Source organism: Sus scrofa, chromosome 15 (genome assembly GCF_054392235.1).
Source record: "Sus scrofa isolate SSC_HxYL_T2T_F1_AM1 chromosome 15, Sscrofa_HxYL_maternal_Yorkshire_Landrace_v2.0, whole genome shotgun sequence".
NCBI classification, from domain to species: domain Eukaryota; kingdom Metazoa; phylum Chordata; class Mammalia; order Artiodactyla; family Suidae; genus Sus; species Sus scrofa.
The window spans coordinates 31257661-31284637 of record NC_139397.1 but is presented as its reverse complement, the minus strand read 5'-3'; the positions used below and the strand labels follow the sequence as shown (position 1 = coordinate 31284637).

Below are 26977 nucleotides of genomic sequence, written 5' to 3'. Positions count from 1 at the left end.
TTATTCTGTTTGTAAATCACCTCCCTTCTCCACATTCCTCTTTCTTTACATATGTAAATGATGGTGTCAGTTTCTGAGCCCACCACCAGCCAGAGAGACCAAATTATCCTCTGGGGACATCAATCGGGCTTGTTATTCTTGTTGCAGCAGGAAAAAAAGGAGGCGAGAAAAAGGAGTAGCTATTTTCAGGAATCAGAATTCCTTTTGATTAGATTTCTGGCTCATTGGTAAATGTGTCTACCCTGAAATGCATTATCCTTGGCTGCTAAATGTGTGCCTTAAAAAAAAAAAAAAAGGCCAAGATATGGTACAATGTTTCCCACACAAATTGCTTCAAGGAATATATGCCCAGTTTTGCAGGAAGCACTTGGTCAAATTCTAATATTCCCTCTTGGGAGCCAACAGCAACTTCCAGCAGCAGCTCTAACGGCACAGAATAGAATTTTAAACACACAGAGGGCAGCATCTTCCAGCAGACACAGCCCTTTCTTATTCCTGCAGTGTGGGTTGTCACATGAGACAACTTGTATGGTACTCAACACTTGGAAAATAGATCTTTCTGTTAAGGTCATAAATTAATCACAAAATGCACAAAATACGTTCTTTTTCCCAGCATTAAAACAAAACAAAACAAAAAAACACCCGCTGTGGTTTCCAGCGAGGTTGAGTTTCCAGCAATGTCCTTGCTTAAGCTTGTGAACCACTGCACGATTAATAAGAATAAATAGCACACACGCATTTCTATAGGCTGCAAATGTGAGCTGGGGAAAACCACATCTCATGGGGCTTGCTAACACCAAAACAAGATCATCCACAGGCAGAAGGTGTTCGGCTATCTTAATTCGTCTTGATTATAATAAATATTTTTGCTTCCGTAGCCACTGAACACTTGAGAGAGGATCCTCCCATTTTTCTTTCATTAAAATGTACAGATGACTTTATTCTAAACCTTCCAGAGAGATAATCGGGGGGAGGAGAGGGCGTACTGCAATACTGCACTCATCTGGTGGCATTAGGCTCAAAATACGAATTTCAAGCATGTACATTTGTCACATGTCAGCCCAGGCTGAAGGCATCCACCAAGAGAAAATTTTCACTATTCGGCTGGCAGCCAGAATCTACTTTCACACACCCGCGTACTGATGACAGCCGAGGCTCCCAGTCCTGTTCGCCTATCTCTTCTTCTTAACCACCTCTTCCCTCTGCAGAGAAGCCATTTTACTAATTTATGAGCATCCTGACTACGCAACCATCAAAAAAAAAATTTTTACTCATCAATAATAGTCAACTAAAAGCAAAAGCACATCCCATAGGAGTCAGAGAATGAAACGGGCAATGCCAGCACATCCATCGATCAGCAAGCCTTCGGATACTCACTGAAGGCGGCCACAGCCAGGGCTAGTGTGACAATAATGGAGAACCAGGAGACCCACAACGCCTTCTTTCTGTAGTTCTGGGCTTCGTGAGGTTTTAGTCGAGTGCTGCTTTCTAGTAAGCCTGTGAGGTACAAGGAGGAAGAGGAAGTTAGGCATTTCCTTATTATGAAACCCACAGCCAGAGCTATACTTTCTTATCCAAGGACTGCAAACTGACAGCCAGTGGGCCAAGGTGTGCTTGCTTTTTTTTTTTTTTTAAATTGAAAGAGACCTGATGTTCAATACTGTGTTAGTTTCAGGTATACAGCCAGATGATTCAGTTATCCAAGATGTGTTTTACCATTTAGTTGAAATCACATGGAAATCAGGCTCTCTGGCATCTCTTCAAAGATCATGTGCTCTGGTGCTATCTGGCTCGTGCTCCAGAGGAGTAACGACACCTGTCTTTTTTAAAAGGATCCAGCGTCCCTACCACGCCCTGACCTGACCCGACATAGGACCCCAGCAATTGCCCTGCCCTTGTGCTAACTCACATGATTCATATAGGTGCTGCTGCTTCAAACAAGGCCCTTTCGTTAGGAAAAAAGCACAAATAGCCCACATTGGATTCGCATTTAGGCTCCTCAGCCAGGGCATTGATTTGCATTAATCCACCAGCATGGCCCCAAACTGGTGGACTGGGTTTTGCCCACAGCAGCGAGTCATGGAGTACAAATGCCCTCAGTGCTTCCCTTAACAATTAACAGAAGAACCGTTTCTCTTTAACCACAACCAACAGCCACCAGACCCAAATTATACTCCATGTTTTCTTCCCTTCTCCTCTGCTTTATAGTATCTGTTACTCTGTACCAGGCACTTGCCAAAAAATTCTCAGAATATCACAATGGGGTAAACCTGCTAAAACTGAGGGGTGGGAGTTCCCTGGTAGCCTGACAGTTAAGGATCTGGCATTGTCACTGCTGTGGCGTATGTTCCATCCCCGGCCCAGGAGCTGCCACATTCTGCAGGCATGGCCATAAAAAGTATACATATAAATAAAACTCAGGGTAGCATCCCAAGTGGGCCAGGTGTAAGAAAGACTAGATTGAGTATCCTACACTTTCAACACTGAGAGTCCTCGATAACAAATTCAAGACAACTCTGAGACAATGCCCAAGCTTCAACAGCCTTGGGTCAGAGACTAAAACATGTTCAGCATGATCATGATTTTTGTTTTTCTTCTCCTTTGACATCATATATGTTGTAGATCATGTATATAGCAACTCTTAGTTGCATGAAGAACTGAATTCTCAGCCTAGCATTCTAAATAGGCTATCATCTCTGGCCAAACAATCCATAATATTCCTTTCAGAGGTAGAGTAGCCTCATCACAACAGCTCCAAATGATGAAGAAATTGGTAGTCAGAGCTTAAGCACCCACTTGTAAAATATTACACAGAGTGCAACAAATCACAGCTGCACATCGTGTAAAAGGCATCTTCCCAGTACTGAGCACCACATTAAGCCTCTGGTTGTAAAAAAAAAAAAAAAAAAAAAAAAAAAAAAACTATATCCTGTTGAAAAATTATAACAATTAAAACTTCTCAGTTCCATTTGCTACCCAGGCCAAAGCACCCTGAACAAGCCCTGAACCAGGGTGAAATGCTGAGAAGACTAGTTAGGGACTATTAGTCAGAAATTTTCTAATCACTGAAACCTGTAGACTTAGAACCAAAAGCTAGACAGGTTTGCAAACGGTAGGTAGAGACATCATCTCCATCACCTCATTGTAAAAACCTCCCCTAATAAACGCACTTGGACAGAGAAAAGAAAAACCTTCTCTTACTAAATTCTGCCCTAGGTATAAGTGATTTCGAATTACCCCTTTGTCAAATTTCCCTGGTGGCCTAGTGGTCAAGGATCCAGTGTTGTCACTGCTGTGGTATGGGTTCAATCCCTGCCCTCGGAACATCCATATGCCACAGTGCGGCCAAAAAAAAAAATCATCCTTTGTCTACTTCTTGTCCCTTTGTCTACTTCCCTAGCTGCTAAAAAACACCCCATTCTGATTTTCAACCGCGCACACCCTTGCCCTCCTATGAAAGCCACAACTTAGAATAAGTGGGTCCCACTGACACCCAATAATTTATTTCCTTTTTCCCAAATGACATGAAAACTTTTCTTTCATCCTGGCCAATTGATTTTCAAGAGAAATGAAGCTGTAACATTTAAGTACTGACTCAAGCAGTTCATTTGCCGGGTACTTTGACAGCAACAATCTCAAGACGTTATCCACTGGGGGGTAAAAACGAGGTTTCTTGTAGAAGCAGATTTAATTTCCTAAGAGAAATAACAATGATCTGGGTTTTCGATTCTACCACCTGACATTTCTTTTTCCTTCCAAAGCCAAATGTTTCCACTAACACGACAAGACCTGGTCACCCAAACCAAGTGACATGCTTCACCCTGGGGGGTGGGGGGGTGCAGCTCACGCTGCTAGACTGCCCTGCTAACTGGTACCTGACTCATCTAACCAACAGAACTGGTAGTTCTTCCCAGGTCCGATCCTATAAGTGCCTGTCCTCAGATATTTCAATTTTAAACAGTGGAGTAAATATAATGGGAGTAACCTTTGCTTATTTCCTACTAGTTTCCCCTCCTAAAAATATAACGGATACCCAGGATGGAAAACTTTCCACTCCTGAAAGGGAAGTGAAGGTATAAAGACCTATGAAGACCCAGCTCAGAAATGGTCTGCACACAGGTGTCTCTCTCCCCACCTCTGTTAGCTGCGCACACACGTGCAAACCACAGAGATGTGATGAAGCCTGTGCTTCAAAGTTAGGAGAAAGCACAGCCTAAAGAAGCCAAAGCCAGGCCTCAGATTTGCACACTGGGTTGGATCCTTCCTACCCATAGCTGGCCTCCACATTCAAATTTTTAATCTCAAATTTCACATACCTGTAATTTGGGCCTGACAATTTTAAGCATAAAGGTTGTATTAATGAAGGACTAGGGGAGATGCAAATCTATGCAGGGAGATTAAAGCCATCAGTCATTTCCATGCTAGTATAAATAAGTTCCAACTGCTTTCTCTTAAGAGGTACTCATGTGTGGATTCTTTGAAGGAATGGGGAATATTCATTAGATGGGTAGGAAATGCTGAAGCCCTAAAACTCTAAGGCCCAAAGGCTTGCTACAGAATGGTGGGAAAACACTTGGGGAGAGAAGAGTGGGTAAGTATTAAAAGTGAGGGTGTGGAAACACGTAAGACAAACTTGGCCTATTTTTTTGTTTGTTTGTTTAGTCCCTAAAGGTCTTGGACCACAGAGTTCTTGCTCTGTGAACTACGAGGCTCAGCCAAATGGCACTGCAGTTTACTGAGCTAGCTAGGTTTCTGGGAACCAGCCCACATCACTTCTGAGGGGGTAAAAAATACCTCTAGAGTCTCCAAACACTAGATTATAAAGCAAGTCTTTGATCAAAGTTAGATGGAGCCTAGAACAAGGTCCTGATAGCTCAGAAGGAATTTAGGGCAAGACAAAGGGCATCCAAATATAGGTACAAATCCAGGCACCCACCCCCCTTGCACACACCCTACAGGTAGGTAGTTAGATCTAGAAGAAAGCAAGCTGGGCATGATGCAGAGATGCACCTCAGGCAACTGCTGAGGCCTCCTCCTCCCCAAGTCCTCTCACCATTAGAAACAAGGTAGCAGCAATGGAACGGTTCCCAAGGGATACAAAATCGATATTGGAAAGATGCCGTCCATAAGAAAAAAATAACACTAACACAAAATATTATAATAAGCCTCCCTAGCTAAGCTTCTGACAATAAAAATGACTGATTCAGCATTAACTCTTTGCCACCAGGAAGGGACCTAACAGAAGAATGTCACGCTGACTCTCAGCTTTCAATGCCACACGGTGCTAGGTACTTTAGGGGACAGGGTTCATCTTAACAGAGAGGCAGTGTGTGACATGCAATGCTTTCACACAGTGACAGTTGATGAACAGTGAATGCTTTCATGCTATAACATAATGAAAAATGAAATTCAGCTGCCCCAGTGAAAAAATAACCTTAAGGATAGATTCAGAAGGGCTTTTTACACTTGAGCATGAGCTACAAAATGACACTAAACATCAACTCGCCCTAGCACTTTTTGCCCTCCTATCATTTTGTGAGGTGGGAGGGAAAGAGGCTAGCTTTTACAGATGACCTGCAGTGCTCCAAAAACAAGCTCGGCCCAGGGTTCTGTCTTTCTTCAATACAAAAAATTTTAAATCCAGCAACTCCACGACCGACAATAAAACCACTAGGTTTTTTTTTCTGGGTGCTTGTGATGTCACCAATTATCAGCTCTAAAATGATAATCGAGTTAAGTGAGAACAGGAGGAGAAACTGCAACATAGGTGCGGAACTCGTTGCAACTGGCGTGGCTCCAGTTCTGGCCCGAGCATCCTCGCCCATTCTCTGGGAATTGCCGTTTCCATGTCATTCTGTTTCACATGCTACCGTTTAAATTTTCTAAGAGGAAAGAGATCGTGCCTCGGAACACTAAACCGGAATAAAAATGTGCAGGAGATACTAAGAATAGGACAGAAACCTGCTAAGACCGAAATATAAAAATCCGCCACAGCCAACAAAACAAGGCTTCCAAGAACAGGAGGTGGAGGTAGAGATGAGCCGGCTCCCCTGAAGGGCCTGGCTGTAAGAATCCCATTTCGGCCACTAACTGGTTTTAGCAGAACCACTGAGGCTTTCTGAGGGGGCTGATCTGGATTTCGATTCAGCAAGAAGCAGAAAAGGTAGAGATGTGGCTAAGAACAGGGCTCCCGACGAGAAAGGAAACGAGGGAGGGAGAAAAAGAGGGATGTAGGAGGACGAGAGAGACACGAGAATGAAGACGGTACTCTCTCTGGTTTCATGTGGGTAACTCCTCCGCTGTCGATCGGAAGGTCGGGTTTGGCCTCTAAGGAAAGAGGCGTTTGCCGGGTTCCAGGCCGGTGTCTTGGGAGGGATTCTAAAGATGCGCGCTCTGCGAACCACCAGGTCTCCGTGGCATCCATCCAAATGAGGTTGGTGGCCCCTATCCAAGTGTCCCAGTCTTCTGCCCCCATCAGCAGAGCGCGGGACAGCGATCCATGGTTAAGGGGGGGGGCTGTAAATAAGAGTCAGGGGTGGCCTGACTCCCCTTCGCCCAGGCGGTTGCCGAGGGACTCCTCGAGACTAAATCTGCAGAGAGAAGTTCTCCCAGGGAACCAAAAGCGGTCGAAGGGAGCTGGGAAAGGTGGATGCACCGAGCTCAGGATCCTCCCAACTGAGTGAGTCCTGCGGTCCCCCGGGAGCGCTCGACTCCGAAAGGAAGGAGGGGCGGGGGGAGCCAACCCACACACACATGCCTCCCGCAAACTTTTCCAGTCGGCGCCGGAGAGGCCGGGCTTGGGCAAGAAGAGAGCGCCGGACCCTTGGGGTGGCCCAGGAGGTAACCAGGTTCGCGGGTTCCGCCGAAGGCGCGGCTGCCCCGGCGGCGCCAGCCGCGAGAGGTGGGGCTGCAGCCCTCCGCTCTCCGCGGGAAGTCCGGGCTCAGCGTCCCCGCGCTCCCAAGGCGTCGAGCCCGGAGCCGGGCCCAGCAGCTCCTCCTCTGCCAGGCGCCGAACCCAGGGAAAGGGCAGGGGCGGCACGCGCTCACCTCGATCCTCCAGCCCGTCGCTGAACTGACCGCTCTCGCTGATCCGTAGCTGCCACTCCTCCTCGGGCTGCGGCGGCTCCCGCGCGGGAGAGCTCAGCGGACCCGGGGCGGCGGCCAAGGGCGCGTGGCCGCGGGGCGGCGGCGGCGGGACGGCAGGGCCCGGGGGGCTGCGGCGCTCGCTGCCCGCGGCCGGCTGCATGGCGCGGGGCGGCGGATCCGGGCGGCGACGACGAGCGCTGCGGGGACTCGAGTCAGAAGTGCGAGGCGCCGCGACTGGGAGCGGGCGGAGGGACCGACCGACCGCACGGAGAGGGAGGGCGGGCTGCGCAGCGGAGTGGAGGTGCGCCGGCGGCAGGGGGCGGGGGGTGTGCGGGCGCGGCGCGGCTAGCGTGGCCGGTGGCTAAGGCTGGGGCCCAGCAGTCGCTGCCGCGCTCCGCCCCCGGGGGCAGGTGCGTGCAGCAGGGACCCGCCCCGAGGCCCGGGCGCGGGAGCCAGTGGTCGGCTCCCAGGCTGGTGGGAGGAAGGGATCCGGTCGGGCCTGATGCCGGGATCAGTGGGCGACCGGGACAAGGACTGATGAGGGTGTGATGGGAGACTTGTCCCACCTGTGCCAGACCAGAGGACACCCCCCGCCTCCGACCAGATTCCTTTGCTGTCTGAGAATCCTGTGGCCGCGCTAAGAATAGGAGAGCGGGCAGCACCCTAACGTGGTTTTTTTTTTTTTTTCCTCTGGAGCTGCATAAGCTTCGGAGGCTAGACAGGGTGTCGGGCCTTCTTCCAGGAACTTTGATTGCCCGCCAGCACCAACTTAAGGGGACAGGGTATCTTAGACCACAGGACGCTCTAGAATATGATTGGACCCAAGGTTTCCCCATTGGAACTCCCCCTGGGCCTTGGTCCCAGCCAATTCCACCCTACCCCCACCCCCACCGGGTCTCTACTTCCCCTCTGAGTATCCAAGTCTTGCCAGTACTTCAGGACTCCAATTGAAGCCCCCCTCCTACAGGAAGCCTCCCTAAGCTTGCTTGGCGCTGCCAGCTGTTCCCACTTCTGACCACGCGGAGCTCGTCCCCTTGGGCTGTAGGGCCAACCTCCGCAGCGAAGCGTCGACTTCGTCCACGCCGGGACCTATGCCCGCTCTTGGAGCTCGGAGAGGTGCCGAGGGGAATGGGCCATTTATCAGATTCAACTTGAATGTTCAATCAACATCCAAATTCACGGACTAGATTTCATCTTTACATGTATATGTCTTCAGATTTAATGAGTCCTCCAAAATGTCAATTCCTCATTTAAAGCCTGCCTACCTGCTGTGGAGAAGGGCGCCGTTTTTTGTGTGTGTTGTTTTTTGGTTTGGTTTGGTTTGTTTTGTTTGAAGAGTAACCAGTTTCCTTTCTCATTCTAGCTTTGTCTGAAATCGAAATCGGAATGGATTTAAATGCCTTTGTCGTGCAGTGGAAACATCACTAGAACTAGGAAATTTCTCATTTTATTTTGTTGTTGTCGTCGAGTTGAAAAGAGACTATTTGAATTGACCTTGGCCAACTCATTTTACCTTTTTGACCACTAATCTAACTACAAACTGAAGACTTGAACTAGGTCACTTCAAAGGCCCCCCTGTTAGGGAGGGTGGGAGGGAGAAAAGGAAGAGGAAAAATGAAAACAAACAAATAAAACCCTGTGATTATTTGGACAAAAAAACAATGAAAATTTCTACCCAATCCATTTTAGTTGTCTTCTGAGGTAGACTTCCTTTAGGTGTTTGCAGACACTCACCTCCCCACCACATCACACACACACACCCTCTGTTATACTCTCCCACCCAGATTTTTTTCTCCAGGTTTTCCTATTTAATCCCTGTCAATGCCTCGCCACATCAGAATCACCTGGGGAATTTTAAGAACAAAAATACCCAGGACTCACCTGCTGCTAGAGACTCTAATAGAGGTATTTTTTAAAATTCCCACCCTGAAACTCCCTCCCTATTCCTAAATTGTCTGGGATGCTTAAAAAGAAAAGAAAAAAAAATAAACAATTTATTTAAATGCTGACTCCTTGATCTTAGAGATTCTTCGTCTAGTAAATCTGGGATCTGGCTGAAAATCTTCATTTGAATAACACATTCTGATGTAGATTGATTGTTCTAGGACCTCCTCTGTAATTCTCTCCACTTAACTACCCTCCACAATCTTGACCTATCTGATAAGCCGGCCCCTTCTCCCCGCCCTCACCATTCGCACAGTCACACATTTCAAAATCTGTGATCTCAAAGAGAAAGTATCTTCCCTCTGGTCCCTCAGTTGGTTCTCAGATCCAGCACACCCCAACCATGAATGTACACCTGGGATTCTTGTTAAAATGCAGATTTTAACTCTGCATACCTAGGGCAGAGGCCGAGATTTCTAACATACCTCAGGTACTGCTGACGCCTCTCTACTAAAGACCACACTCTGAGAAGTAAGGATCTAGGAGTTATTTATTATTCATGGGATAAATATATATTCCTTCAAGTTCCATCTTCCCTGGCTCAATAAAGCCATTCTTGTCTCCTCCAGAAAGATTTCTCTGACTCCAGCTCTCCCCAGGCTCTCCTTTTTGTGAACCATGTTTAATAATTCACTGTTCATTTCATGTTGGAGGCAGGGATACAGCGGGGAGATGGTGCTTGCCTGATCCCCATCTTCATCCACCATCTACCTGGATGTCACGAACACGATGTTTCCCCCAAAAAATCTCTGCCGATTGACTGGGAGATAATATTAGCTTCATTCTCCAGGCCTTACTATGTGCTAGGCAACTTGTGAAGTGTTTTACAAGTACTGTCTCCATCCCTTAACTACTCCTATCCTCATTTTACAAAGGAAGAAATCAAGGCAAGTCTCCGACTAAGCTCTGTCCAGCACCACAGCCCACGGCAGTACCGCCCCCTAGGGGGCATTTTGGAAATTTGCAGGTGCTTTCATTGGTTCTCCCTACGAGGGAAAGGGGCCAAGGGACGTTTGGCGCGAGGGGAGCGGGGAGGTGAGAAGGATGCCGGAAGTCCCACCAGGCCTGGATTTTCAGCACAGTGATTTCACCACATGCCTTTCATATGTGAGGCTGGACATTTAGGGCAGTTAAAATATGCTTCTAATTACATTAGAACTTTAATTCTGCTTCCCATATAAACACAAAATATTTTGCACCCTTTGAATATACACTGATTTTTCTGTAAATGCAATTACTGTATCAGTCTATGAAAGACTGTACTTTGTTCGCCATTTTGGAAAATAAGGACAAGGAAGCTAGCTCCACTCAGGGCATCTGAGTCAGCAATCAATACATCAGCACCTGTCAAATGTATGACTGTCACAGGCCCAGTAATTCCAAATGTGTATATGAATATTTTTATTTAGCTCTTATTCCAAAATGTCAAAAATAAAAAGTGTCAGTAATATTCCGGAGTCTTGTTTACAGCTCTTACATTAAAAGTAGGTGCAACTATCTATTTGCTTTATGATTTCTGATGCAGATCTGAGCATTTATAAAAGCAAATACGTATTAAATATTTATTGTTTTACTTTTACTCCTCATAATTAAGTCATTATATTGATGTCTAAATTATGTCTGTAGGTACTATGCATTCCATTTCATAATCATAGTGAATAATACAAAATAACTTGTTCCAATAATAATTGTTATAAAGAAAGCCTTAACTGTTACAGCCAAGAGGAGCCTAAGGAGATACGACAATTAAGTGTAATATATCTTGGATAGGATCGTGAAACCAGAACATTAGGTTAAAATTTAAAACATCTGCACAAATAGGGACTTTAGCTAATAATGATGTATCAATTATAGCTCATTAATTGAAACAATGTACCACACCAACATAAGATGTCAATAACAGAGGAAACTGGGTGCAGGGTAGATGGCAACTGACTGTACTATCTTATCAATTTTTCTGCAATCTAAAACTGCCCTAGAAAATAAAGTCTACTTTTTAAAAAAGTAAAATAGGAGTTTCCTTGTGGCATGGCAGTTTGAGGATCCGGTGTGGTCGGTGTTGTGTTGCAAGTGTGTTCCCTGGCCCAAGAACTTCCACACACTGAGGGTGCAGCCAAGACAAAAAAAAGTAAAAGTCGGGGTTGGGGAAATGGGAAGGGTTTTGTCTGAAAGCTAGGCATTCTAAGCTTAAACTTTGTCCATTGAAGAAGAAAAATCATGGAAAGCCAAAGTACATGAGTTACTTTAATAACACTTTAAAATTACTTTAAAAAAACAAAACCAAAAAAAACCTTTAATATGATCAGCAGCAGCAAAATGTTCACCAGTGATGGTGAGAAAAAAATATGACAAGAACTAAACTAAGATTCACAATTGTAAGTCTATCCCTCTGGCTTTTACTGGTACTTATTTTGACTACACTTAAGGATTTAGGAGGTTTTGTTAATTTTGTGAAATCTCAAATTCTTAAATCACCAGGACACTTTTTTAAAATTAAAAAAAAATGTCAAAACATTGGAATATTGTTGACTTAGAAAGTTGTGTTAATTTCAGGCATATGGCAAAGTAAGTTAGTTATACATATATTCATTCTTTTCATATTCTTTTCCAATGTAGGTTATTACACAGTATTGAGTAAATTTCCCTGTGCTATAGAGTAGGTCGTTGTTACCCATCTTTTTTTTTTTTTTGTCTTCGTCTTTAGGGCCGCACCCCTGGCATATGGAGGGTCCCAGGCTAGGGGTCTAATTGGAGCTGTAGCCACTGGCCTATGCCACAGCCACAGCAACACCAGATCTGAGCTGCATCTGCAACCTACACCACAGCTCATGGCAATGCCAGATCCTTAACCCACTGAGCAAGGTCAAGGATCGAACCTGAAACCTCATGGTTCCTAGTCAAATTTGTTAGCCACTGCACCACGATGGGAATTCCACCCATCTATTTTATATACAGTAGTGTGTATATATCAATCCCAACTCCCTAATTTATCCCTCCCCCTGCTCAACCAGGACACTTTAGAAAGTCATATTTGGATAAAAGGACATGAATATATAACTGGTCTATTGAAAGGACCATAAATTGAATAGTGTCTTTTTTCCCCTATCTATTCCTTTTTACATGTTTAGTGAAGGCATACTCAAAGATATATGCACCCCAATGTTCACTGCAGCATTGTTAACAATAGTCAAGACCTAGAAGCAACCTAAATGTTCATCAGCTGAAGAATGGATAAAGAAGATGTGGTACATATATACAATGGAACATACTCAGCCATAAAAAAGAAAAAATAATGCCATTTGCAGCAACATGGATAGACCTAGAGATTATCACACTATGAGAAGTCAGTCAGATAGAGAAATACAAATACCATATGATATATATTGTGGAATCTAAAATATGATATAAATGAACTTATTTACAAATAGAAATAGACTCACGAACTTAAGGTTAGGAAAAGCAATTGTAATGTGGGGGGGAGAGATAAATTAGGAGTTAGGGATTAACATATACACATTACTATACATAAAATAGGTAAACAACAAGGACCTACTGTGTAGCACAGGGAACCATGCTCAATATCTTATAATAACCTATACTGGAAATGAATCTGAAAAAGAATATATAAATATATATACGCATAAGTAATTAACATTGCTGTACACTTGAAACTAACACAACATGGTAAATTAACTATATTTCAATTTTTTTAAAAAGTGCTACTCCAGTGAACACATAAATGTTAAGAAAGCAAAACAGCCTTAGTGCTATGGAAAAAGTTTTACTGTTCTGAATAAAAGATCATACCAGCCACTACATTACCTTAAGCCAAAGCCCAATTCAGAGCACGGCCCTCTCTTCAATTCTATGACGAAGGCTCTGGGAAGCAAGAAAATAGCATAAGAGAAGTGTGATGTTAACAGAAGTTGGTTTGTGAGGCTTAGGAAAAGAAGCTGTTTCCATATCATAAAAGCGCAAGGTGAAGCAGCAAGTGCTGATACAGAAGCTATCAGCTAGTCATCTTGAAGATCTAGCTGAGATAATTAATGAAGGTGGCTTCCTTAAACAACAGATTTTCAATGCAGATGAAACAGCCCTCTATTGGCAGAAGATATCACCTAGGACTTTCATAGCTAGAGAGGAGAAGTCAATGCCTAGCTTCAAAGCTTCAAAGGACAGTCTAACCCTCTTGTTAGGGGCTAATGTAGCTGGTGACTTTAAGTTAAAGCCAATGCTCATTTACTGGTCTGAAAATCCTAGGGCCCTTTAGCATTATGCTAAATCTCCTCTGCCTGTGCGCTATAAGTGGAAGAGCAAAGCCTGGATGACAGCACATCTGTTTACAACATGGTTAACTGAATATTTTAAGCCTACTGTTGAAACATGCTGCTTAGAGGTAAAGATTCCTTTGAAAATATTACTGCTCACTGACAAATGTATCTGGTTAGCCAAGAGCTCTGATGGAGCTTCACATTGTTTTCATGCCTGCTAACAAAACAGCCATTCTGCAACCTGTGGATCAATGAGTAATTTCAAATTTCAAGCCCTATTATTTCAGAAATACATTTCATAAGGCTATCTGATGAATCTGGGCAAAGTAAATTGAAAATATACTGGAAACAAGGTCCTACTGTATAGCACAGGGAACTATATTCAGTATCCTCTGATAAACCATAATGGAAAAGAATTTTTAAAAGAATGAATACATCTGTATGACTGAATCATTTTGGTGTACACAGCAGAAATTAAAACAAACTGTAAATCAACTCAATTCAATTTTAAAAAAGAAAGAAAAAGGGGGAGGGAGCTTGGGTTAATAGATGCAAACTATTAGATGGATAAGCAATGGGGTCCTACAGCACAGGGAATTATATCCATGAATAGGCCATGATGGAAGATAAGAAAAGGAATATGGAATTCCCGTCGTGGCGCAGTGGTTAACGAATCCGACTAGGAACCATGAGGTTTCGGGTTCAGTCCCTGCCCTTGCTCAGTGGGTTAACGATCCAGCGTTGCCGTGAGCTGTGGTGTAGGTCTCAGACGCGGCTCGGATCCCGTGTTGCTATGGCTCTGGCGTAGGCTGGTGGCTACAGCTATGATTCAACCCCTAGCCTGGGAACCTCCATATGCCACAGGAGTGGCCCAAGAAAAGGCAAAAAGACAAAAAAAAAAGAAAAGAAAAGAAAAGAAAAGGAATGTATATGTATGACTGGGCCACTTTGCTGTAGAGCAGAAATTGGCACAACACTGTAAATCAACTATACAAAGAAAGAAAGAAAGGAAGGAAGAAATGCAGGCCTTCTGGAAATGATTCACCATTCCAGATGCCATCAAGAACATTGGTGATTGGAGTTCTCTTGTGGCAGAGCGGGTTAAGGATTGGCATTGTCAATGAAGCAACTTGCATTGCTGCTGTGGTAGAGTTTCCATTCCTGGCCCAGGAAATTCCACACACCACAGGCACTCAGCTAAAAAAAAAAAAATGTATATATACATATATGTATTACATATATATATTTGTGATTTATGAGAAGAGGTCAAAATATCAACATTAATGGGAGTTTGGAAGACATTGATATCAACCCTCATGGATGACTTCAGTGAAGGAACCAACTCCAGATGTGGTAGAAACAACAAGAGAACTACAATTAGAAGTAGAGCCTGAGGGAGGTCCCACTGCAGCACAGTAGGTTAAGGCTCAGATTTGATCCCTCCCCCAGTAACTTCTATATGCTGCAAGTGTAGCCAAAAAAAAAAAAAAAAAAAGTGGAGCCTGAGTATGTGACTGAGTTTCTGCAATCTCATGATAAAACTTTAACAAATGAAAAAATTACGTGTTTGAGATGAGCAAAGAAAGTGGTTTCTTGAGACGGAATTTACTTTTCCTGGTAAAAATGTTGATAAAGAATGTTAAAATGAAAACAAAGGATTTTTTCTTTTTTTTTTTTTTTCTTTTTAGGGCCACACCCATGGCATGTGGAGGTTCCCAGGCTAGGGGTCTAATTGGAGCTACAGCTGCCAGCCTAAACCACAGCCACAGCAACACAGGATCCATGCCAAGTCTGCGACTTCACCGCAGCTCACAGCAACACTGGATCCGTAACCCACTGAGCGAGGCCAGGGATTGAACCCGAAACCTCATGGTTCCTAGTGGGATTCATTTCCACTGCACCACGACGGGAACTCCCAAAGGATGTTTAATATGAGATAAACTTAGTTAGTAAGGCAGTAGTAGGGTTTGAGAGTATTGAGTCCAATTTTGAAAGACGTTCTACTGTGGGTAAAATGCTACAGAGGAATCATTTTGAAAGAGTCAATCCATGCAGTAAACTTAATTGTTGTCTTATATTAAGAAACTGCTGCAGCCAATCTAACCTTCAGCAACCGCCACCTTGATCAGCCAGCAGCCTACAATATCAAGGCAACACCTTCTACCAGTAAAAAGATTATAACATGCTGAAAGCTCAGGTGATGATTAGCACATTTTAGTAATAAAACATTTTTATTTATTTATTTATTTATTTATTTATTTATTTTTGTCTTTTTAGGACCGCACCCACAGCATATGGAGATTCCCAGGCTAGGGGTCAAATCAGAGCTGTAGCCATTGGCCTACGCCACAGCCACAGCAATGCCAGATCTGAGCCAATCAAATATTGAACTTATTTACAAAACAGAAATAGATTCACAGACATAGAAAACAAACTTACGGTTACCAAAGGGGAAAGGGTGGGGGAAGGATCAATCAAGACTTTGAGATTAACATATACATACTATTATATATACAACAGATACATGACAAGGTCCTACTATATAGCATGGAGAACTATATTCAATATGCTATGCTGTACACCAGAAACTAACCCAACACTGCAAATCAACGATACCTCAAAAAAAAATTAAGTAAAAATAATAAAGTATACTTGTCCTACTTTGTTACATGCGTGAGTTTTGGAAAGCCAAAGGCAAATATATTACTATCTTTTGCAAGTCTTGAAGAAATAAGCACCACTTAGAACTCCTGCCCACAAAGGCACAAACCCCTGGCCTGGGGCTGAGTGAGGAGCTGTCCCCTGATGGGGTGACTAAACAGGCCCAAAGTCAACCCTGAACAGCATTTATAGGAAGGGCCCTAAGATCTTTTTTCGGAAAGTGGGAAGTATGTGTGTGCACACATGCCTGCAGGATGAATGTTAAATTAAAAACTCCCTTCCCCATTAAAAAAATGATTAAAAAAATAAAATTTAAAAAATTAAAAATGATAAATGAGGGTATGACTAGAGAAATACCATATTACTGATTAGCATTAACAAAGGGCTTGTGTGCAAAATATCATTTTATATATATATATATATATATATGACATACAAAAAGAATTGTTCAATGGCATCTCAGCTTTTAAGGTACTTCCACTTAAACAGGATGGTTTAGGAGCTCCCTGGTGGCTCAGTAGGTTAAGGATCTGGCATTGTCACTGCTATTGCTCAGATTACTGCTGTGTCACAGATTCAATCCAGACTGGCCCAGGGAACTTTCACTTGCCTTGGAGGGAAAAAAAAACAACAGGATGTTCTAGTTATGCATCACCCACCTTCATCATGTGCTCTTGAGTAGTGCATCCCAACTTTACCTGCATAGTATAATCACCATGTTATATAATGTTTGCTGGAATGTTCCTGATTTTAGTACTGAAAGTTCCAAATCCTGAAAAAACCCTAGTCCCAGGAACATTGGGACGGTAAGGATGCTCTTTAGAATCCTGATGCCCCAGAGTTCCCATCGTGGCTCAGTGGTTAACGAATCCGACTAGGAACCATGAGGTTGTGGATTCGATCCCCGGCCTTGCTCAGTGGGTTAAGGATCTGGCGTTGCTGTGACCTGTGGTGTAGGTTGCAGACGCAGCTCAGATCCCTATTTGCTGTGTCTCTGGCATAGGCCGGCGGCTACAGCGCCAATTCGACCCCTAGCCTGGGAACCTCCATATGCCGCGGGAGCGGCCCAAGAAATGGCAAAAAGACAAAAAAAAAAGAAAAGAAAGAAAGAAAGAATCCTGATGCCCAAAACAAATTCCTAATTGATTGCAGTGGAATCTCTCATTGATGCCAATTTTTGGAAGACCAATCCCCCACCTCCCCTGCCCCCCTCCCCCACCCCGTGAGGTGATTCCAACCTGCAGCCGAACACAAGAAAGCTGCTCCAGAACAGAGCTTCTCAACTTGGAATGTGCACAGGAACCACCTGCAGATCTTGGTAAGCAGCAGATTTCAATTCAGTAGGCCTGGTGTAGGGCCCAATTTTCTGCCTTTCTAACCAGCTCCCAGGTGATGCCAGTGCTGGTGTCCCGACCACTCTCTGGGTGGCAAGGGTCTGGAATGCACACACAGTAGGTTTTGTTTCTACTTTGAAAGAATCTACAATATAGCCAGGAAGGGGGGAATGTGGGTACAAAACTGACAAAAGGGAAAAATCAAATAAGCGAATGTAAGTAACCAGTAATGCTGGAGAGACAGGGCACACAGAAAAGGGCAGTCTGGGAGTTCCTGTTGTGGCTCAGTAGGTTAAGGACCTGACTAGTATCTGTGAGGAGGTGCAATCGATTACTGGCCTCACTCAGTGGACTGAGGATTCAGCGTTGCCACAAGTTGCAGCGCAGGTCACAGATGCAGCTCAGATCCAGTGTTTCTGTGGCTGTGGCATCAGCCGGCAGCTGCAGCTCCCATTAGACCCCTAGCCTGGGAACTCCCATATGCTGCAGATGCAGCCCTAAAAAGAAAAAGAAGGGAGTTCCTGTCATGGCTCAGTGGAAACAAATCTGACTAGCATCCACGAGGACGCAGGTTTGATCCCTGGCCTTGCTCATTGGGTTAAGGATTCAGCATTGCCGTGAGCTGTGGTGTAGGTCGCAGACACAGCTCAAATCTGGCATGGCTGTGGCTGTGGCTGTGGCGTAGGCTCCCAAGCTCCAGGTCGACCTCTAGCTTGGAAACCTCCATATGCCGAGGGTGCAGCCCTAAAAAGACAGAAAAATAAAATTAAAAAAATAAAGGAGGGGGGCAGTATGGAAAAGCTTTATGGAGCTGAGAGCAAACAGTGATTTGCAAGGGTTGGGGGAGGAGCACATCCCAGGAAAAGGCAATGATGGACTCGGAGATTCTGTGCTAAGTGTACAGATCCACAACCTTCACTGAATAATAGTTACCTTGGAGACAGAAGGGGATGGGGATGGGGCATGTTGAAGAGGCTTCTGGGGTTGCTAGGAAAGTTCTAGTTCTTTACCTGAGGAGCACTTGCTTGATAACAATTTATGAAGCTGTACATTGGATTTGTGTGGTTTGCAATTTCTGTGTTTTATTTTGCAATAAAAATAATTTTAAAGGAGTTCCCGTTATGGTGTAGTGGTTAACGAATCTGACTAGGAACCATGAGGTTTCGGGTTTGATCCCTGGCCTTGCTCAGTGGGTTAACAATCCGGCATTGTCATGAGCTGTGGTGTAGGTCGCAGACGTGGCTCAGATCCCGAGTTGCTATGGCTCTGGCGTAGGCCAGTGGCCACAGCTCCGATTAGACCCCTAGCCTGGGAACTTCCATATGCCACAGGAAGCAGCCCTAGAAAAGGCTAAAAGACAAAAAAAAAAAAAAAAAAAATTATAAAAAAACTTCTATCCAGTAGTTCCCTTATGGTTCAGCAGGTTAAGGATCCAATGTTGTTACTACTACAGCTCTTGTTATAGCTGCCCAGGAACTTTTGCATGTTGTGGGTGCGCCACTGCCCCCCACCAAAAAAATTTCAGGAGTTCCTGCTGTGCCATAGTGAGTTAAGAATCCCACTGCAGCAGCTCAGTTTGCTGCAGGGGCATTGTTTCGATCTTTGGCCTGGTGCAGTGGGTTAAAGGATCCAGCACTGGTGCAGCTGGGGCATAGGTCACATCTGTCGCTCAAATCCAATCTTGGCCCAGGAACTTCCATATGCCACAGGTGCAGCCATAAAATTAAAAAAGAAAAAAAAAAAGGAGTTCCCGTCATGGCTCAGTGGTTAACAAATCAGACTAGGAATGATGAGATTGCAAGTTCAATCCCTGGCCTTGCTCAGTGGGTTAAGGACCTTGTTGCCATGAGCTGTGGTATAATTTGCAGACGTGACTCGGATCCCGAGCTGCTGTGGCTCTGGCGTAGGCCAGCGGCTACAGCTCTGATTAGACCCCTAGCCTGGGAACCTCCGGGAAAAAAAAAAAAAAAAAAAAAAAAAAGAAAGAAAGAAAAAGAAAAAGATATTCTATCCAGAATAACCATGTGTATTGTGAGGGATAGGTCCTCCTTGGTCAAAGCAGCTTGCACTGAACCCAATCAGAGGTTGCTAGGGGACACTGTCTGTGCAGGACTAGTGAGTCACCTCACTAAGCTCAACGGATGTCACAACAGGAAGGAGTAGGGCACTAAAAAGAATGAAGCACAGAGTCAGCTGAATCTGATATGGGGAAAAGGGCATTATATAAACTCAAAAACACTATTTCATGTTCTTCTGCTCATGTTAAAAAAGTTTATGGCTTCTACGTTCCCCTGATTCTCCTCCCACCTCCCCAGAGCCCTCAGACCCTCAAATCCAACTTTCCCTGAACATCTTCAGCTGAGTAAGTGTGTCCAAAAGTGGGACTTGTTATCTCTCCCTCCAGACCTGTGCATCTTCAATCTCCCTTCACTGGAGAAGTCTAGCACCATCCACTGTCATCTCGAGCCAGCATCCAAGAAATACCTCCTGACTTCACTCTTCCTCACCCCCTTACAAGCAGCAGGTGATTGTTGGCAACCCTTATGTCATCTCCACCTTTTCAACCAGCTTTCTATTGTTTTATTGTAGACCCCAACATCTCTTGCCTACATTGTTGCAGTGGCCTCCTGGCCAGTGTGTCTTCCTCTGGTCCAGCTCCCTTCATACTCTATTAACAGTGCTTTTTCTAAGAAGTTACTCTGGCCACGCAACTCCCCTGTTCGATGATATTATTATTATTATTATTATTATTATTATTTTGGCCATTCCCACAGTACGCAGAAGTTCCCAGGCCAGGGACAGAACCTGGGCCACAGCAGTGACAATGTCAGATCCATAATCGCTAGGCCACCAGAGAACTCCTGTTCACTATTATTTATAGAATAAAGCCTTAAAAAAATCTTTTAGGCTGGAAGAGAAAGTCTTCTTAATCTATAGCCTCCCCTACTGACCTGCCCCCACACTCCAGCCCCTCTCTTTCCAACTGGGCAAATTTCTTTGATTTCCCAAACCTGCCTAGATAATTCATTCATATCTCTGTACTTCTGCCTTTGCTATTCTAAGAGACTTCCAGGCACTCCCTCAATCCCAGCCCAATGCAGGCACACCCAGTACCTTCTCCTCTCTCAAGAGTTCCATTTGTTACAAGTTCTTACTGATACAGCCTCCTGCGAAGGGGTTCTGATATTTCCCACTGTTTTTCTCCACTATTTAAACTCTATACATACTTATGTTATAGCCCAAATAACACTTTATTTTTTTATTTTTTAGTTTTTGTCTTTTGTCTTTTCAGGGCCATACCCACGGCATATGGAAGTTCCCAGGATAGGTGTCTAATCAGAGCTACAGCTGCTGGCCTAAGCCAGAGCCACAGCAACTCAGGATCTGAGCCTCGTCTGCCACCTACACCACAGCTCACGGCAATGACAGATCCTTAACCCACTGAGCGAGGCCAGGGATCAAACCCGCAACTTCATGGTTCCTAGTCAGATTTGTTTCCGCTGTGCCACCATGGGAACTCCCTGAATAACACTTTATTTCTCTAATTTTGCTTATATACCTACTTCTTCCTGCCTAATGGGAAAGCTCTCAAGGCAAGAACACAGTGTATTGAGTATTCATCCTAGTGTTTTAGGCATTTACCACAATGCATGCAGAGAGTTTTTTAAAGTGTTGAAGGAATAAATGGATAAACTCTTAGCTACTCCCATATCAAGGCTTAGGTAACTAAGTTGACCAAATAATTTGTGACTGATTTCATAACCAGCTATAAAGCAGTATTCAGGAATCACGTGTCCCTCCTAGCCTCTCCATCAGTAGGAAAAGAAAGAGAAATTCATGTTCTAGCTTGCAAACTAAAATGAGAGAAACTTCAGGGGGGAAAATGTATCATTTGTACCATTCTCTTAAAGATGCAGAGACCCCCCTCCCATCTATCTCTCAATGGCAGATACTATTGAGATTACATGGTTTTAAACATGGCAGACCCTCTTCCCAAAAGCCTGCCAGTTTTTACGTAAATCTTTTACTGAGGTTTAACACACATATAGAAGAGTACACAAATCTTAACACTGAAGCTCAATTTTTACAAAGTGAACTCCTACATGGAACTGATTCAATAAACAATATTATCAATCCCCCCCAAATCTCCTCCACTATCCCCCCTCAGTCACTGACCCCCCCACCACCACCAAGGGTAGACTAAAATAGTTGCAACACAGTTTTGACACAAATTATTTTCTCCAAAGTTTCTATATATATACATTTTATATAATTAAAAATCAGTTGTTAGGAGTTCCTGTCTGGTGCGTTCCCCTCTGGGCACAGCAGATACCAATCCGACTAGGAACCATGAAGTCATGGGTTCGATTTCTGGCCTCCTCAGTGGGTTAAGGATCCGGCGTTGCCATGAGCTATGGCGTAGGTTGCAGACATAGCTCAGATCTGATGCTGCTGTGGCTGTGGCGTAGGCCAGCAGCTGAAGCTCCGATTTGACCCCTAGCCTGGGAACTTCCGTATGCCATGGGTGTGGCCCTAAAAAGCCAAAAAACAAACAAACAAAAAAATCATTTGTTAATCACAAAAGAAACATATGCTCATGGTAAGAAGTTAAAACTAAATAGAAATGGAAAAAGGTGGAAAATGAAAGCATTTCCCTCCTCAACACTCTGACCACAGTACACACATATGAATATTCCATTTCTAAGGTTAAACACTTGTAACGGTTGGGTGCATATATCAGTGAAGAGAAAGTAAGAGAAAATTCCACTCCATATGGTTGAAACACAATAAAGGAATGCATTGGGTCTCATAATGCTTAATCATTTTCTGAGCAAATGAGTATTTAGGTTGTAATGTTCAACTTAGGTTGTAAACAATGCCACATCTACCATTTTGTCTTTTGTCTTTTTTGTCTTTTTTGTTGTTGTTGTTGTTGCTATTTCTTGGGCCGCTCCCGCGGCATACGGAGGTTCCCAGGCTAGGGGTTGAATCGGAGCTGTAGCTGCCAGCCTACACCAGAGCCACAGCAACGCAGGATCCGAGCCGCGTCTGCAACCTACACCACAGCTCACGGCAATGCCGGATCCTTAACCCACTGAGCAAGGGCAGGGACCGAACCTGCAACCTCATGGTTCCTAGTCGGATTCGTTAACCACTGAGCCACGACGGGAACTCCCCACATCTACCATTTTATTTTGAGTATCTTAACAAGAAAATGTCAAGAGATTCTGAACACCAGAGGTAGGGCAGGAATTGGGATCTGTTTACTTCACTCGACTATGTCACAAAGACTCAGTTTCTTTTTGTCTCCTTGCTCTGCCTTCCAAGATATCAGTGTCATCCTAAGTCTGGCTCACTTCATGATCACAATACAGCTGCTGAAGGGGTCCACTTTGGCCTGTGGATTCTTCTGAGCAAAGGTAATGGAAACACTGGTGGATCAGGAGAAACTTTTGCCCCTCCCTTAACTACCCAGAAGAATTGAAACTGAGGGTCTTTCCTCAGATGAGTATTATTACTGGAATTAAATTTTATCAGCGCAGCCCATCTGCAGGACAGGGCAAGCATCTAATCTTCTTCTGATCATCCTGGGATCTTCGCTCCTCTCCTTGGAAGCCCCAGGACCTTAGCCCATTACTTAGCTCAGGATGGCCATATACCTCCTTTTACCCTTCTGCCTTTGACCCTTTCATGTCTGTGGGGCTCCTGTATGTGCAAAATTAAATTTACTTTTTCTCTTGTTAATCTGTCTCATGTCAATTTGACTATTAGGCCAGCAGAAAAAACCACTGAAGGGTAGAAGAAAATTCTTTCTCCCCACATTCTTCATCAGAGAGGGGAGTAGGGAGAGAAGGAAAAGGAAGAGAGAAAGGAACTCAACAACCATGAAGTCCTAGGCTTCATTCTGACTGGATCAAATTTGCCCACATGCTTATTTATGAGCACACCACTGAGGCCTAGGGAATGCCAAGTACTGACTGATTGGATCAATTTCCATTCCTGATTCAATCTCTGTGCCAGAAAGGATGGAATTATCCAAGTTGGCTCCATGAATAGGGCCAATGTCTGGAGCTGGGCATGGGGTCCCTTCCACCCAAATGAGTAAACAGTTACTGTACAGTGGGGTATGGTTGGAATGGATGCTGGAAAGGCCAATGTATTAGTCACTACAGTGATTATCCTTTGAGTCTTTTTTTTTTTGGTCTTAACATACACTCAAACATACATGAACACATTTTTTTTTTTTTCTTTTTAGGGCCACACCTATGACACATGGAAGTTCCCAGGCTAGGAGTCAAATCAGAGCTGCAGCTGCTAGCCTACACCACAGCCACAGCAATGCCAGATCCAAGCCGCATCTGCAACCTATGCTGCATCTTTCAGCAATGCTGAACCCCCTTAACCCACTGAGCAAGGCCAGGGATCAAACCCACATCTTCATGGATACTATTCGGGTTTTTAACCCACTGAGCCATTATAGGAATTCCAGTTTTTAAGTAAAATGGGGTCACAATATTCTGTAACACACTATTCTGCAACTTTATATACATATACATCTACCTCGGCTTTTAAAATTACAGGATATTCTAATATGGTTAAGCAATAATTTTTTTTAAACATTTCTCTAATTGGTGAACATTTTAAACATTTCTTTTACAAAAATTCTACATCATTTCATTCTGAACAATATATTAGACTGAAGATGTAATTTTTGAAAGATATTTTAAAATAATTTTATTGTACCTAAAGTTTGTGAACACAAGAAATTCAATGTTCTTTATTGCTTTATTTTTTTATTTTTATTTTTATTTTTTTTGCTGCCCTATGTCACATGGAGTTCCCGGGTCAGGGATCAGATCCAAGCCACAGTTGTAACTTAGCAGCTTTAGCAACACTAGATCTTTTTTTTTTTTTTTTTTTTCGTCTTTTTGGGTTTTGTTGTTGTTGTTGTTGTTGTTGTTGCTATTTCTTGGGCCGCTCCCATGGCATATGGAGGTTCCCAGGCTAGGGGTCGAATCAGAGCCATAGCCACTGGCCTACGCCAGAGCTACAGCAACGCGGGATCCGAGCCGCGTCTGCAACCTACACCACAGCTCACGGCAACGCCGGATCGTTAACCCACTGAGCAAGGGCAGGGACCGAACCCGCAACCTCATGGTTCCTAGTCGGATTCGTTAACCACTGCGCCACGACGGGAACTCCTGATTTCATTCTTTTACATGTAGCTTCCCAGTTTTCCCAGCACCACTCACTGAAGAGACTTTTTCTCCATTCTATATTCCTGCCTCCTTTGTTGTATATGAGTTGACCATGGGTGCGTGGGTTAATTTTCCTTCTCTAAAAAATTTTTTTGTTTAATGTACATATGAGTTATACTGCCTCTGTCAAGGAATTAATAAATATTTCATTATTGCTCTTTTTTTTTTTCATCTTCTTAGGGCCACACCTATAGTATAAGGAAGTTCCCTGGCTAGGGGTCGAATTGGAGTTGCAGCTGCCAGCCTACACCACAGCCACAGCAACGCCCAGATCCAAGCCACATCTGTCACCTACACCACAGCTCAAGGCAACACCGGATCCTTAACCCACTTAGGCCAGGGATCGAACCTGCGTACTCATGGATACTAGTTGGGTTCATTACCACTGACCCACAATGGGAACTCCTCATTGTTGCCTTAGATTGAAAGGAAATGAAAGTCAATTGCAGAAATAGAATTCAGACTGGGAGATGTGAAAACGTTATTTGCCCAAGGAGGAGCCTCAAACTGATGGAACTGAAAGATTGAGATGAAGCCCAGGGATCACCCAGCCAATCTCCTGCCTTCACACCAGAATTCACTCAAACACACCCAGCCATGTAGCCAGAAAGCCACCTGGAAGCAATGTGGTATCTCAATACAAAATATTTGCTACAAAGAACTTTCCATGAAATAACATTCCCATTGCTTTCAACCATAAATGCAACTCTGTATGTTCTCTCCTCCATAATATTTTTCTGGTTTTTTTCTTTAATCATAACTCTGTCCCTTTTTTCATCCCCCTGGTGGAGAGCCAATGAATAAGGTATCCCAGTGTTCTGCTCCTTCCTGGTAGAGGCTTTGTGAGGCATCATCTAAACACCTTCTTGCTATAGTTCAGGCTTGTGTTCCCCAGCCTGCCTTTGATAGAAATGTTCTATTTACGTGCTCTCATTTCTTGTGGGTGTCAGAGCCGTCTGTCTTACTCTTCCTTTCCAGCTCTGAGATGCCTGCTATGAGCTGAACTGTGTCTCCACTGCCCCCCAAATTGATTTGTTACAGACCTAAGCTCCAATACCCGAGACTGTATTTGGAGATGGGGTTTTTAAAAAGGTAATTAAGTTAAAACGATGTCTCTAGGGTGGGCCCTAATTCAATAAGGCCAGGTTCTTTTTTTTTTTTTTTTCTTTCTGCTTTTTAGGGCTGCACCTGCGGCATATGGAGGCTCCCAGGTTAGGGGTCTAATTGGAGCTGTAGCTGCCTGGCCTACACCAGAGCCACAGCAATGCGGGATCCGAGCTGCATTTGCGACCTACACCACAGTTCATGGCAACGCTGGATCCTTAACCCACTGAGCAAGGTCAGGGATCAAACCTGCATTCTCATGGATGCTAGTCAGATTCATTAACCACTGAGCCATGATGGCAACTCCCAGTTTTTATGAAAACAGGAGCTTAGGAAACAGACAGACACTCTCTCTCTCCCTCACACACACACACACACACACACACACACACACACAGAGAGAGAGAGAAAGAGAGAGAGAGAGAGAGAGAGAGTCAGAGACAGAGACAGAGAGACAGAGAGAGACAGAGAGACAGAGAGAGAGAGAGAGAGAAGACAGTGTACAGACATAGGGAGAAGGCCACCTACAAGCCAAAGAGAAAGGCCTCAGACGAAACCAACCTTGCTGACACCTTGAACTTGGACTTCTAGCCTCAGGAACTGAAATAAAATTAATTTCTGTTGTTTAAGCCACCCAGTCCCTGGTACTTTGTTATGGCAGCCCTAGCAAGCTAATATGATGCCCAAACCCAAGCATGGGGTGGAAACTCCTGGATGGGCCAAACGGAGCCCCCTTGATCTTCCATCCCCGTCTTGGTGGTCACTTGGTCCCTTTTCACCTGTGTCCTCTTGTGTCCTCTCAGGAGCAGGAAGTCCTCTGCTCTTCAAAGCTTCTGCTGGCGACCTCCCTTATGTTGCCTATAGAGTGGTTTCCCACTCTTTAGGCACCAAGGGTCACTGCTTTGTGAATGCAGATTCCCAGACCAGAGCTCCAGAGATTCAGATTCACTAGTTCAGTGATGGGGCTGGGGGACCTGAACTTTTAATAAATGCTCCCAGGAAATTCTAAGAAACCCAACAAAGACATTTCCTCTTTCCTGCCTCTCCAACCCAGTGGTCCTCCATCTTCACCGCATTATACAGTCATCTGGGGAGTTTTTAAAATCCATGGCCAGGGAGTTCCCATCGTGGCGCACTGGTTAACAGACCCGACTGGGAACCATGAGGTTGTGGGTTCGATCCCTGGCCTTGCTCAGTGGGTTAAGGATCCAGCGTTGCTGTGAGCTGTGGTGTAGGTTGCAGACTCGGCTCTGATCTTGCGTTGCTGTGGCTCTGGTATAGGCTGGCGGCTACAGCTCCGATTAGACCCCTAGCCTGG

General features: G+C 44.3%; 1 protein-coding gene across 5 annotated transcripts in view; it reads right to left on the bottom strand.

The window, feature by feature from the left end:
- Positions 1 to 26977, bottom strand: part of TMEM163 (transmembrane protein 163) — a 464307-nt gene that overhangs the window by 273907 nt on the left and 163423 nt on the right. For 3 of the 5 annotated variants that reach the window (XM_085001414.1, XM_085001412.1, XM_085001413.1), the window contains exon 3: positions 1378 to 1497. In XM_085001414.1, coding sequence (XP_084857540.1) covers positions 1378 to 1497 — 120 coding nt within the window. Of the gene's footprint in view, positions 1 to 1377; positions 1498 to 1909; positions 1927 to 7047; positions 7374 to 26977 lie in introns of those variants that run through there. The other 2 variants (XM_021075190.2, XM_085001415.1) reach the window with 2 other exon arrangements.